At 54.0% G+C, this 14330-nt stretch overlaps 1 protein-coding gene across 7 annotated transcripts in view; it reads left to right on the forward strand.

Moving 5' to 3' along the window:
* Nucleotides 1–14330, forward strand: part of DLGAP4 (DLG associated protein 4) — a gene marked incomplete at its 5' end in the record, with an annotated part of 76307 nt that overhangs the window by 18665 nt on the left and 43312 nt on the right. For 2 of the 7 annotated variants that reach the window (XM_082007224.1, XM_082007225.1), the window contains one exon: nucleotides 3070–3100. The exons of the other annotated variants lie outside the window; for them this stretch is intronic. In XM_082007224.1, the coding sequence (XP_081863350.1) occupies nucleotides 3070–3100 (31 nt within the window). Of the gene's footprint in view, nucleotides 1–3069; nucleotides 3101–14330 lie in introns of those variants that run through there. 7 annotated transcript variants of the gene reach the window in all.

The following is a 14330-nucleotide window of genomic DNA, read 5'->3' on the forward strand; positions in this document are numbered from 1 at the left end:
CTCCGCTCTCTGAGTCCACCGCCAAAACAAAATAGCTTTGTCCTTCTGCCTCAGCAAAGCTGCCCTTAGTGCTCTTTGCTGCCAGGTTTCAGCTCTACTACAGGCAGCACCCAGCACAGAAAGCTCCCTTTCTGCTGCCTGCTGTGTGCACGTGTCTCTCTGGCACCCTGGAATGGCTGCAACGGGTTTGAGCCCCATGGAAGTGTCACCTGCCCAGATCCTCGGAAGCGGGGACCTGCAGCCCGCACATGGTGCTGTGCTGACAGCAGCTCCACCATGCTCCACTTCAGGGGAGGTGGAAGCAGCTGCCCGTAGACTTAATACTGGGAAGCGAGCACGGCTCCAAGGTCCTGGCCAAGCCTGCCTTCTCCCAGCAGGGGCCATCTACAAAGGCGTAGAAAGAAAGGCAGCTGCCAGCATTTTCCTTTGGTAATATGGTCAGAAAGCCAAGTCCTTCTTGTTGCTTGCTTTTACCAGCCTTGATGGCAGGAAAGGGAGTCAGTAGTGCTGTCCTCATGGGAGAGAAGGAGAGACTGAAGCACCAAGGGGTGCCTCAGCTTGCTCAGAGCTTCTGGGAGAGCAGCAGCAGAGAGCCCATGCATGGTGTAGTGCTCTGCCCATGAGGCCGCACTGCTTGGAGAGCAGTGTGCCGGGTATGGCAGACACCTAAAGTCTCTTCTTAGGCTGAGGGGCCTGGTAGCACCCTGGCACGCTGGCCCTGCTGCCATCCCTGTGAAGCAGGTGAGCAGAGAGCTGCCCTGGCACCAGGTAATCGCAGATGCCACTTTGTGTCCCTGCTGTCAGCGATGCTCAGCACCTCTCTGCATCTCCCTCCATGGCCACGGGGCTTGTGCCATCGCTGGAGCAGCCCAGCAGCGACCGACGACGTTCTTAGCTAAGACACACACACATGCGAGGGCAGTGGGACTGGACGTGAGGTTTAGTAAGGCCATGCAACCAGGCCTCAGCATTTGCAGGATTTCAGACAGTGCAGGCAAATGAGGATTTCTTTCTGTGTGTTTCCCTTGCTCTGGGTTGCTTTTCCTCTCCTTCATGCCTTTCCATTACTTTTTCCGTGGGCATTCCTGAGGATTCAGGAGGATTGGCTCAGAGCTTCGCAGAGCCACTCACGGCCCGTGTGGACGAGGGGCTCTCAGTTCAGAGCTGCTCACCGCCCCCAAGCCTGGAAGCAGCTGAACTGAAAACAAGTTTTCTTGTTTTCCTTGGTAGGCAGCGGAGGGGAGAGGCCCTGGGCTGCAGGTCCCAAGTCTCAGGGCTGACTCCCTGGCGAGATCCTCCTCCGGCCCCACTTTGCTGCTCTGTTTCCAAGAGCAGAAGCGGCACATCCCCAGCGATTCCATCACTGAATGCCGGGAGCAGGGGTGGCTCAGCCCTGCCTGCCGGAGCCGGCAGCGTGTCAGCTCAGTGCAGTGTTTCCCCAAGGCGCTTTGATCTCTCCTTGCTGCAGACCAGCTCTTCATCACTGAGCGCTGCGAACCCAGCGAGTCATAAATAAATCAGAGCATCCAAGGACTGATGGTAACAGCGAGGAGCTGGGGCGGCACACGTGCTCCTGGCAGGAGCCACGCAGCAGCATTGCTACCTGCAAAGCCACAAGACCCGCCTGAGGCCAAGCGCCCTGCAGGCAGCACCGTTAGGCAGTGCCCACGCCAGGCTGGGCTTGCAGGCACCCGCTGCCTCTTCCTCACATCAGGCCGCCGCACGGCGCGGCTCTGGCCTCACAGAGGCCTCCCCCTGCCCCACAGCCTGGGCGAGCCTCATGCTCAGCTCCAGATGTCTTGACGCGGGATCAGAGGGATGGAGCCGGACGCTGCACCAGCACCCAGTACGTCTGTGCCCAGGGTGCCAAACCCGGCTCGGCTCTGCCCAGGCAGGCTCTCCCTGCAGCCCGCAAGCGGGACCAGCCTTGCTCCCCTTCACACATCCATCCTCCGTCATTCCTGCCCAGGCAGCCGCACGGGGAGGCACAAAACGTGGGCACCAAGCACAGTAGCAGCGCCTGGGGAAGTGAGGCTGTTCCCTCTCCCCATGCCCGTCAGGATCAAGCTCGGCTGGCAAATCTCTGCAACCAGCGGGAAAACATCCAGGGAAACATCCACTTCCCACTGTTTTCTTTGCCATTTATTTGGCTCCGCGCTGGAGATGTCCCTCCCGCCCACTCGGGGCTCTGGCTGTGGCCGCCCTGCTGCAGGTGCGTGGCAGCAAGCCGGTCCCACGGCAGCATCGCCCCCACTCCCAGACCGGGTCCCGCTGGCCCCCGGTGCCGGGGGCCAGAGACGCTCGAGCGTGGCGGGGCGGGGAGGTCTCTCGGCCGGACCCACTTCTGTGTATGGGCGAGACGGGGCCGCGCTGGGGAAAATGTCACCCGCTCCCGCGGCCATGACAAGGAGACAAAGCTCCCGCGTGGGCGTGGGAGAGGCGCCCGCTTTGTTCAGCAGCGTTTGGCCCCCCCGCTCCTGCCACGCACGGGGCTGCCACCCGCAGCAGTGCCGGCGCGGGGACGGCACCGCCGCCTCTGTTGCCGTCCCCGTCCCCTCGTGCCTGCAGCGGGCGGGACGCGGGGTCCCGGCTGACGCTCCGGGCCTGACCGCTCGCCTCGCTCCCGGGGAGCGACCGGGGCCCGCGGGCAGCGGCGGTGCGGGGGGCGGCACCGCGCACGGCGGAGGACGGGGCGCACCCGCGCGGCGGCCGGACGGGCGGGACGCGCGCGACCGCGCCCGACCGTGGGAGCGCCCCGGGGCCGCGCCTGCGCGGGGCGGGGCGGTGACGCGCGAGGCGGGGCGGGGCCCCGGGGCGGGGCGGGGGTTTAAGGCGCGGCCCCGCCCGCGGCCGGCAGCCGGAGCGGCGCGCGGGCGCGGTGAGTGCGGTGGTGGCCTCCGCGCGTCTCCTCCCTCCTCCGCTCCGCGGCCGCAAGAGCCCCGGCCCGGCCCGTCTTCCCCCCGCCGGGCGCGGCCCGTCCTCCCCTCTGCGGGACCCCGGCCGGGCCGAGCGCCCCCGCCCCGCGGCCCCCGTCTCTTCGGTCCCCTCCGCCCCTCCTTTGTGTCTCCCATGGCTTTGTGTCTGGAGCTCCTCAAGCAATGTGAGTGACTGCCCGGGGCGCGGCGGGCGGGCGGGGGGCCGGGCCGGGCCCTGCATGGCTCCGTGGCGGGCGTGCCGCGCCCTGCCTGCTGCCTGCCTGCTGCCTGCCTGCCTGCCTGCTGCTGCCGCCGCTTGCCGGGCCCGCCGCCCCGCCGGGATCGCAGGTGACGCTTCCGCTTCCCACGCGCGCCTCGACCCTCTGTGAGGAGGCTGCGTGGCCGCGGCGGGAGGGCTCCTGCTGCCTCCGGCGTGAGGGGGAGGGCTGCCCCATCCTCCCCACGCATGCCGCCTGCGCTGCGTGGGGGTCCGCGTCCCCGCGGGGAGAGCCGGGCCCCGCGCTGGCGGTACGGCCGCGGGGAGGGCGGAGGTGAGTTGGCCTCGGAGCCGGCGGCCGGCGCAGCTGCCGGCCCCTCCGCCTGCCCCGGGCAGTGCCGGCCCCTCCGCCTGCCCGTCAGCTGCCCGCAGCGGGGGGCAGCGGCAGCGCTGTCCCCGTCCCTCCGAAGCCAAGCAGGGCGGTGGCGGTCCCGGCCGGGTGCCCAGGCCGGTGCTTAAGGCCTTTAAGGAGCCCCGAGGTGCCGGGGTAATGGAAGCGGTGCTTCGCTGCGTGTGTTCTCCCCCCGGGACCGCTGACCCTTTTTTTTTTTAAGGTGGTGGTTGGATTCCTCCTCCCCTGGAGAAGAACCGAGTATTGTCTGGGTGAGGCACGCAGCTTCAGCGCCCGTTGCTGCTGAAGGCTGACATTTAGCAGCACAGCAAGCTGGCATCTCCTGGCCAGAGCAGGCTTTGAAAAGTCCCCCCTTTTTTTTTTAAGCCTGAGAAAACAGGTCCTGGCCCAAGATACCTGGTGTACCTGGTGCTGCACCCCAGCGTTGAGCTGCCCTACCGTGCCCAAGGGTTTGGGCTGAATGCCTCTGAGTTTAGCTGCAGGTGTAGCTCAGGTATCGGTGTGCTGTGTTGGAGGGTGGGGATGTTACGGTTGGTTTTGAGCAGTAAGTAGATGTAGCTCTTAATTTATACTCCAGTCTTCATTAAGAGGTCCAAAAAGGAGGATTATTTCCAGCATGCTGTTGATAGGACTAATAATCTGCAAAGTCCTGTTGATAGGACTAATATTCTTGAGCCCAGGTTGTGCAGGAAATGTGTGTTTGAGACAGGAATGGAATTAGGATCTCTGAATCCTAGGCTGTAATTTGCCATTTTGGGGAGGAAAAGAAGAAAAGAAAAAAAAAGAAAAAAAACCCCACAGCATGTGGCAGTGGATCCTAAAATAAATTCCAATCATGTGGGATGATAACAAGCCAGATTGCCAACTTGTGTAAGTTGGCAGACTTGACTCCAGTGGGTCCAAATTACTTAGCTGGTAATTGCTCTTCCGACAGGAATTTGGTGCTATGAAGTTACACATTCTTGAATGTGTGGAGAAAAGTAAGCCCAACTAGTGATCAAATCTAGCCTGCTTGCCTTTCAGATTGTTTATCTGTGCGTACTCTGCAGTGGTACCCAGATATTTGGAAGAAGGTTATCTGCAGAATCTCTGACACGTTGCAGTCATGGAAAACCTAAAAGGTCACCTTTAAGGTGCAAATGTTAAACTGCTGTATGCTATTTTTGCATCTATAGCTTGCTACTTCTATTCCACTTCTGTAGTGGCAGTGTAAGAGTTTTTGGTGTAGCCAAGGACCCCAGCATCTGTAACTTGGACCTTGAAGTGCTGGGGCGTAACTACTACACAGTGTGCCGTTTTTGAAAGGACAAGAAGACCCTGTGCAGCCCCTGTCAGATCCTTGTCAGCAAAGGTGATAATGGAAGAGCTTGATTTCTGTTGTATGTGGATTGACTGGAGAATACTGAGAATATAATGGGATTTGGTAAACCACAGAGCGCTCCGAGGCCAACAGGTACCTTTGTGGAACTTGATCGGCCATAGCTGGTGGCCCAGCCCTCTAGCCGACGGGGCAAACATTGTCAGCTGCTGTGGAGAGCTTGCATTTCGCTTCGCAGCTGCATGTGAGTCAGTAGTTGGATACCGAGTTGCTTAAACTGTGCATGCAGTTTAGATTTGTGGACGCGTCTGCTTAGCTCAAGGTTATTCCTCTGCTGCTCCAGCCTAATGTGTAATGCATGGGAGACCTGCTGTTCCGTGAGCTCATTCTTAGCTGTGCATGCTGCCAGAGCAATATAATTTAAAAAGCTTTTAATGGATAACTAATAACTGTTGGGCATTTACAAATAACTGTACGTCAGTTCTTGTCTCGGGTATAGATTTTCCTGTTGTTTGAGTCCAGACTCAAATAGTTTGGAGTGAACTATTCACCAGACCCTGTAAAAGTCACCCCGTGACACTTAATTTTCCTAATAATGCACTACATGCCAGCCTGCAGAAGTAAGGCTGCAAAGCTGTGCTGCAGCAGGGCTTGTCTTTGTCTCCTCAGCTGATACTTTTGCTCTGTGCAACCTGCGCAACAGCCTCAAATATTTTTTTAATGGATTGAGGAGGCATAATTGGATTCAGTACAGTGCAAGTTACAGTAACATATGTGAGCTTGGAAGGATTAAGGCTGTGCAGGTGGGTGGCCTTGTTCAAGAAAAATCCACTTTAATTTCTGCAGTGAAAAGTTGTCAGTGTGTTTCCTATCAGAGCAGATTTAAAAAGGGAGGGAAGAAGTATGATTGCTGTTTGCTTTGAAAGGTGATTAGAGTTCAGGCTGTCAGATAAAGTTCTATGAAGGCTGTAGTTGAGCTTGGGGATAAGAGTGGTGAATTTGGGTCCCCCCGGAAGAGCTCATAAAAGAATGAGTTTATCCTTCCCTTCTCTCCCGGTCTCCATGCCAGCCTGCCACCTGGAGAGAGGGAGAAGTGGGGGACAGAATGACTCCAGGGTGTTTGACGTAAGCTGCCATTAAACAAGTGGAAGTTAAACAATTTGCAGATGGGCTAGTTAATGAGGAGACTGGAAATTCTGTCCACTTCAATTTGTCTTGCAAAATTAATGAATTGCTGGCTCTTTGGTGCAGATGGGTGCGCTAAGTCAACCTTCTGTCCCCTGGAAAAGCAGTGGGCAAGAGGAGCAACAGCCCCACGGCTGAAGTCCTGATCTGGGCCTTAGCCCTGTGCTTCACTTCTCTGGTCTGCCAGGGTATGGCCTGTAAATCTGAAAGGCGCTATTTCAAAAGCATTTGCAATTTCCACTGAAAACAGTGAGGTAACTGCTCAGATACATCTGCCTGTGTAAGCCTGGTCTCTAATTTTCTGGGCAACATCAGGTAGGGCAGTACCAGGGTCTACATAGCAGACTAGCAGCCCACGCTGCAGTTATCAAGGGTAGGTGACGAGCAGTCCTGGGGGAAGTAATGGTCCCCCCAGACCAGAGACTCTGATTCCTGTAGAGGACAGGGCTGTGGATAATGTGCTGACGGGCCTCTTCCCAAATTTCCTTGCAGTGTTTAAATACTGTGAGGGTAGACGGCAGAGTTCTGATTCCCTCTTGCTTCCCCCTGGGGTTCTTGGTGGTGGGCTTGGTCTGTCACTGTGAAATTGCCAGTAAAGGCACAGAGGGGCACATAGACATACTGGGATGCAAGAAAGGTGTCTGATACCTGCAGGAGTACTGCAGCCTGCCCACTGCTGCATCATCTTAGTAGACGGTGCACACAGGAACTTGGTTATCCTCACTACTGTACGGGGTCTTGGGGGGTTAAGTTTGTCAGCTCTTCTGGCAACACCAAGAAAATTAAAACAGTTGCTTTAAAAAGGACTCAATTGACAGGCTGTAGCTTGCTGCATCAGACAGCAGTGCTTAAAAGGGGAACAGTATAAATGTGCATAAATTTTAAACATTAGCACTAGTATTTACGTCAAGGACATGTTGACTATCAGTCTTGTGTGTCTTATTAAGTACTCTTCATTAAGGCATCCAGGTTTCACTGCAATGATCCTTTCTTTTGAACCTAGTTCTAAGAGATCAAAGCTTAAGCTACTGTGTTGTCTCCCCAGTTTGAAGCTGGCCAAGGAGCTTGAGTGGTGAATGTTTCAAAGGTAAATTCTTGTGGTGCAAGTCTATCAGAGCTGGAATTAAAGCAAAGATTAGAAGTTGCATATGCCTTTCTACTGATGTGCTGTCAAAGTGCAAGGTGATATTTGATGAAAGCTGAAAGATATTTAAGAGTTGATAAAAGGGAATTTTTATTGCAAGTTGTTGTCATAAGATTAGTCAAACTTCTAAGAATCATTTGTCTTGTTTTTTTATATTCTGGGAGTGGCTGAGCATCTAACTGAACAGAGCCCCAGCAGGACATTTGCTCTGCTCAAGAGGGATCTCCAAGCCTAAAGCTTCCTACCCAGGGTGGACATATCTACAGCTGCATTAAATTGAAAGTTAAAATTGGAAAGTTAAAGCATGGATACTGCACCCCTCTTAGGCCTTATACGTAAGACAACTATCTGTGTCTGAAGCTAGATAAAATGTCCCTAAAGGCTACTCTGGAGTTGTCCCCAAGGGACTTCCTGGACCCTCTTCTGAAGGCTCTTGTTAGGAGCTGTGCCATGGCTGCTCGGCTGCCAGGTTAGTCAGTGCAGCTCTTGTGGAGAAGCATCTGTGTTTGGGCAGCTCATGAGCCAGCACACTATTGCAGAGCTGGGCTCCCTGGCCTCTTGTAAGGTCACTTAAGTAACTGTTTTGTTGGGAAGCCTTCTCTTCCTTGTTTGAACCCTGAAGCTTTTCACAGTCTCCCAGCTTGGCCCAAACATAGGGTCCTGAATCATGACATTTCTATCCAGGAACTCTTCCAGGTTTTGGTGCGCTCTATTGAGTGGCTACCAGTGCTTTCTCATCTGACCTGCCAGTCTAGCAGTCCTGGGCTGGGAATTTTGGCCTCTTAGCACTGCTCTCTAGGCAAAGCAAGCTCCCTGGCAATGCGGAGCTGGTGCGATGCCCAGCCTTGTACAGTGTGGACTGGGACTTTCCAGAGGAGAAGGTGGATTTGGGGAGATGGGTACTAGTAGAATAGAGCTGGAGAACTTTTCCCAGTGCCTGAACAGCTGCTTATTCTTATCCCTTGGAAATAAGAGTGTTGGACAGTGCTTGCACCTCCAGAGTAATCATCCTGGACAAAGCAGCTATTTTGGAAGCATTGAGTTTCAGCGACCCTCAAGTTTGCAGTGTGCCAAGAGCAAGGCCTTGAGCAGGGAAATCCTGGATGCTGGGAAGTGGAGATCTGCTCACCAGCAGCCTTGGCACTTGGCACCAGGCTCCAATGTCTGCACCTCACTGTCACCCTGCAATCTTCTAAGGTATTCTGGAGGCTGTCGCTGCTAATAGTGGTATTATGCCGCACATTAGTTTTTATCGCTGCTCAGTTAACGTCCTCACTGGAGATGAGTGCTGCAAAATGCTCCAGGTTGCTAAGGGGAGGCTGCCAAAGCAGGCTCTTGCAGCCCTGCTCTCTCGCAGGAGTCATTCTTGCTCAAGTCAAACGCTGAATCAGGCTGATTGGGGGAAATCAGCTCTTTGGGGGAAATGAAACAAAAGGCTTGTGTGACTGTCTGTCTTCAGTCGTCTTGCCTGTGTAACTGCTGGTGCTGATGCTGTTCCCTGTTGGCTGTGCAACCTGTGCCCACAGTTGGGTCTGCTTTCAGTAGACGTGCTGTCTGTGACAGGCCCATGTTTCACCTCACCCACTTGGTCACTCTGTGGGCATCGGCTGGGAGGTAGCCCTGATTTTTGGCTGTTCATCTGTGTGATGCTTCAATTCCTTTTTGTAGTGCTTCGGGGCGACAATGTCAGGTGTGGCATCAGGACTGAAGAAATCTGCATGCTTTAGAGAGAAAAGGGAGGCAGTGCGTTCCGGGTACGAACTTGCAGAGAGTAGGCGGGCTGGGGGGACGAGGACGGGAGCCGGCCGGGCTGGGGACGTCCAGGGCTTGCGTGAGGTGCCTCACAGTGGTTTTCTCCCGGCTGCGCGAATCGGAGGCGGACTGTCCCGCTCCCGCGGTCTCTGCCGAAGCCTTTGCCATGGCTTGGTGGTGTTGCTGGCGCGGCCCTGGCCGGGGCGGGGTGCCGGGCCCGGAGCGCCCTGTGCCGCCGGCGGGAGGGCAGACCCGGCCCGCGCCGCTCGCCTCGCGCCGCCCGCGCTTTCCGGCCGCCGCTCTTTGCAGCAGGCCGTCGGGCGAGGTAAGCGGGCGGCCGGGCCCGGGGCGGCGGGTCCTGGGCCGGCTCCGGGGTGGCCGCTGGCGCCCCCCGGGTGGCGGGGAGCGCTGGTCCGGAGACGCTCCGGCCTTTGCCGTTTTTTCCGGTTACAGGAAGGGACCCCTGAGCGCTTGCGCTGACCCCCGCAGCCCCTCTGGGCCGGTGCGGTGTGAGGGGAGACGCCCCGACCAGCGCCAGCCCCGCCCGCGCTGGAGCGGTGCCGCCGCTCCGGTGAGTTACACTGTGCCGGGGGGCGGGGTGCGCCCTTCCTCTGCCGGCCCGGTCCGTCTGGGGAGGTGGCTGAGCTGGAAAGGTGTCGGGCACGCAGAGGAAGCTCTCCCTAACGTGTCAGTTTAGGTGTTAAAAACCAGCAGGCTTTAAAAAGCTAGGATGAAAGTGCCTGTCTGTCTGTCTTCCCCTCTTTGAAGTGCTGTGCTCGGTCCTGTCTGACAGCAGATTGACAGCCGTCCTGCTGCGGGCCCCAGGCACACGGCAGCGCTCGTTGTTTCCCCCAGCACACGTGTGGCATGGCTCCAGTGGAGTTGGTGAAGTTCCTGTGGGCTTGCTGTGGTAGAGCAAAGCAGAGCTCAGACTAATGAGGCCTCCTCGAATCAAAGGACAGAACTGGGCCAGCCATTTAGGCTGCTGGTGGTGTGACAGCAGTAGAATTTGAAGCACTGCCTGCTTTCTTCTGGCACTGCTATTTGTGTGCTTACCTTTGATTTATTTTTTTCATGGGCTCTGAATATCTTGGGTGCTGGGGGAGGCAGCTCTAAAAATAATCTTAGAGGCTGGTTATTTCCAAAGTCATAATTTCTGCTTCTCTCAGGTTGCTTTCCCTTCTGTAGCTAATGTATTTTTCTAGTGCTGACAAGGCCTGGTTCATACAAAAAAATCACGTTTTCTGCTCTCTTCTAGTTCTTGCTCTGTTAGCAGACATGCTTTGGCTATGGATGATGGTATGTGCTCAGACAGAGGTGGATGTCCTTGCAGTTCTGGGCGAATGAGTTCACGTACCAGGAGCACTGAGACCTGTGTGAACTGAAGGATGAACTAAAACCTTTTTGAAGGGTAGAATTGTAGTTTATGAAAACCAGAGCCACTCAGGTTCTGTCCTGCAGAAGGAAGCATGCAGGAATGTGTGCATCTGGTGTCTGAACCAACCTTGTTCACAGGTGACAGTGACTTGAGGAAGTCCTGTTTTCCCGTTTCTCAGAAATGTGCCACAGGATGGCTGAATCCTAGCAGGAACCCTGGTTGCTGTTAATGCCTTAACAGAAGTCCTCGTGTTGCATGCGAAATAACTTTACCAGACTGAGGTGGAACTAGTAAAAGTGTTGTGTACAAAAATTTTCACCTGGATGGATTATGACGTGAGAACTGCTTCTGCTGTAGTTGTTGAGGGTACCTGTTAAATCTATTTTATGCTAATTCTTATGGTGTGATGCTTTTCAGTATCACTTTTTTTAAGGTGGCTCATTTAAGAATTCTAGCCAGCTGTGCCCCTTCTCACAGAAGAGCTGCTAACCTGATTGCTGCCCAGCCTCTACATGCTGTGGGCTTGCCAGTACTAGGGACATGTGTGCTCTCTTTCCCCTGCCAAGAGTGACATGCCTCTTTCCCATCGAACTGCAGGAGAGGAACAGAATAGGTCTGCTTGCTGCAGCTCTGGGAAGCAATGTTACCCTTGAAGGTTTAACCACCAGTCAAGAGTGGGTTCAGTATCGCTGTGCTTAAGCTGCTGTGCTGGGTACAGCTTTCCTCGCTCCAGGTGCCCTGGCTTCATGCTTTGGCTTACGTCTTCAAGCTTGCTTTCTTGGAAAGTATACCCTGAACTTATTCATGGACTGCTGCAGCTTTTAGGCTTGTTTGAGAAAAATGCCTTAAATTGGGTGGATGAGGAATTGGCTGGATGGTCGCATCCAGTGGGTAGTGGTCAATGGCTCAATGTCCAAATGGAGATTGGTGATGAGCAGTGTCCCTCAGGGGTCTGTATTGGGACCAGGACTCTTTAATATCTTCATCAATGACATAGACAGTGGGATCGATGCACCCCCAGCAAGTTTGCAGATGACACCAAGCTGAGTGGTGCGGTTGACACGCCTGAGGGATGGGATGCCGTCCAGAGGGACCTGGACAAACCCAAGGAATGGGCCCATGTGAACCTCATGAGGTTCAACAAGGTCAAGTTGCAGGGTCCTGCCCCTGGGTCAGGGCAACCCCCAGTATCAGTACAGGCAGGGGGATGGAGGGATGGAGAGCAGCCCTGCCAAAAGAAGGACTTGGGGTACTGGTTGGATGAAAAGCTGGACATGAGCTGGCAATGTGTGCTCACAGCCCAAAACGCCAGCTGTATCCTGGGCTGCATCAAAAGCAGCATGGCCAGCAGGTCGAGGGAGGGGATTTTGCCCCTCTGCTCTGGTGAGACCCCCCCCTGCAGTGCTGCGTCCAGCTCTGGAGCTGTCAGCACGGGAGACGCATGGACCTGTTGGAGTGGGTCCAGAGGAGGCCACCAAAATGCTCAGAGGGCTGGAATAGCTCTGCTGTGAGGACAGGCTGAGAGAGTTGGAGTGGTTCAGGCTGGAGAAGAGCAGGCTCCGGGGAGACCTTACTGCAGCCTGCCAGGATTTAAAGGGGGCTTGTGAGAAAGGTGGGGATAGACCTTTTAGCAGGGCCTGTAGCAATAGGACAAGGGGTAATCGTTTTAAACTAAGAGAGGGGAGATTTAGACTAGGTATAAGAAAGAAATTTTTGACAATGAGGGTGGGGAACCACTGGGTGGTGAACCATCTACCACCTCTCTGGGCAGGAGTTGCCCAGAGAGTTGGTAGATGCCCCATCCCTGGAATAATTCCAGGTCAGGTTGGATGGGGCTCTGAGTAACGTGATCTAGTTGAAGATATCCCTGCCCATGGCGGGGGGGGTTGGACTAGATGACCTCTAAAGGTCCCTTCCAACCCAAATTATTCTATAATTCTAAGTGTACTCCTGAATGTAGCTAGTATTTAATGGACTGAATCTATAGACAAAGTAGAGGTGCGGAAGGCTAAAGATTGTGGTGCACTCTAAACAGCTGCTCTGCCCTGGGGACTTCCTACTAGCTTTGTGTTGCTCCTGGCTGCTCTGGAGCAATACAGCAGTTGCCTTATCTCTGGGACTGCAGCAAGTGCTCCCTAGTTAACATGCACTGTAGGGTGGAGAGCAGTCAGGGAGCCAGATGTGGCTTAACGTGCCCCCAACAGCACCGTAACAATTTAACTTACACTAGCAGAGAGTGCTCCTGTCTGTCTCTTACTGATTTGGAGATTGAAAACAACACAGTGTAGGTACGTAGAGGGTCCAGATCTTGTTCATATTTTCTATTTCAAATCCTGAGTGTGCTTCATCCCTGAAGGTGGAGCCTTGGCAGGCATGAGTTGCTATGGATTGGTGGCATTGGGTTGGTTTCTTTTGTGTGTTCCCCCTACACACATGCATTTGTACTAATTGTAGTAAGTTGAAAGGCACTTGGGAGGCTTTGCTTGAGCGTGATGGGCTGAGAAGCCTCCTAAGCATGTGGGCAGGCTACGGTGGAAAGGAGAATGTGATGTGAGGGGGGAGGAAAAATGATCTCTCTGTCCTCAGTCTTCTTTAGATCTGGGAAAGAAGGTAATTGATATCATGGGTTTTCCTGTGTAGAAGGGCTTTTTTTATACTTAGCCATGGTTTGGGGGTTTTAGGTTCACCTGGCAGACTAAAAGCAGGGTTTTTATTGTTGGAACGTACTTTCTATAGCAGCTTCTCTTACTTCTGTCAATTACTATGGCTCCAACCACAAAAGAGCTTTCTTGTTCTAATTGGCATCCTCCTGTTCAGATTCAGTTGTGTTGCTGTGTCACCATGGAGACAATCATGATGTCACAAGCTGTGGCATCACTGAAAAGTGGCTGGGAGGCAGTTGTTAATATTCCCCTTCACCCCATCCACACCAGTAATCAATAGCTGGGAGGAGAAAGCAGAACAGCCCAGTAGGTTTCAGGGAAGATACAGAGCTTTTAAATGAGCCTTAATTACAGCTGCAAGTTTAAGGCTGTTGCTTCAGTAGTGATGGCAGAAGAGGTGTAATATAACCACTTTCTCGAAACTATCTTCATTGCTGTGTCTGTTTGTTGAGCTCACTTAAATGGCAGGAAGCCCAAAATCTCCAGCTATTGCTGTGCCGCTTCACTTGAGCCCTGTTAACAAACATTTGTGATGCGAAAAACCCAAGTACCCACTAGGCTGCATTCCAGTCACAGTGTGAGGGGCTTGGTGCTTCTTGTGGCTGGATAGCAGCTACACTGAGCTTGTCTAAGCTAGCTCTGACATCAGTCAGAAAAGCTGTATTACCAGGGTGGCAGTTTGAGGAACTTTTTGGGGTCTCTTGCCTTTCCAGCACTTCCGAGACAGCTGTTTCCACTGTGGGGATACTTAAGCACATAATGGGGTAGCTGGGCTGCTGGGAACTATGCGATGAGATCATGAAAGCCAACAGGATTTGACTTGTATGCCCTCATGTATGAGCTCAGTGGAGATGGTAACATAGCAGAGAACTGGGCTTCTTTCATGGCTTAATTCTGCTCTTTGCCAAAACGCTGGGAACTTTCTTGTTTCCTGAAATGCCACGACTCGTCACCACAAAGACTGTGTGTGAGGATGTGTTCTGCTCTGTATGATCTCTTCCATGCATTTGTCCTCAGCTTTATCCATTTTCTTGTAAGGGGTCTGGTTGAGAGCATGGCACAGTGTACTTGATACTGTGTCTTGGGCTGTAATGGCCTACTCAAATATTAACTAATCTCCTACTGATTAGGAGGAGCATGGTCTTCAGTCCCTGACCTGGCAAGCAGGTAGCTAATGCTTTCTGATTATTTGTCATTTTTGATAAAGGGGCTTTGTCTAACTATCACGGAAGCATGTTATCTGTAACTTTTCTGTTTGTATTAGTCTGATACTAGGGGGTGGGCATGCAGATTTTCCCTGTGTGTGGGGTGTATCTGGAGCTCTGGGGTGAGATTGGGGTACTCTC

Source organism: Phaethon aethereus (genome assembly GCF_964289735.1).
Source record: "Phaethon aethereus genome assembly, chromosome: 16".
Classification (NCBI taxonomy): Eukaryota; Metazoa; Chordata; class Aves; order Phaethontiformes; family Phaethontidae; genus Phaethon; species Phaethon aethereus.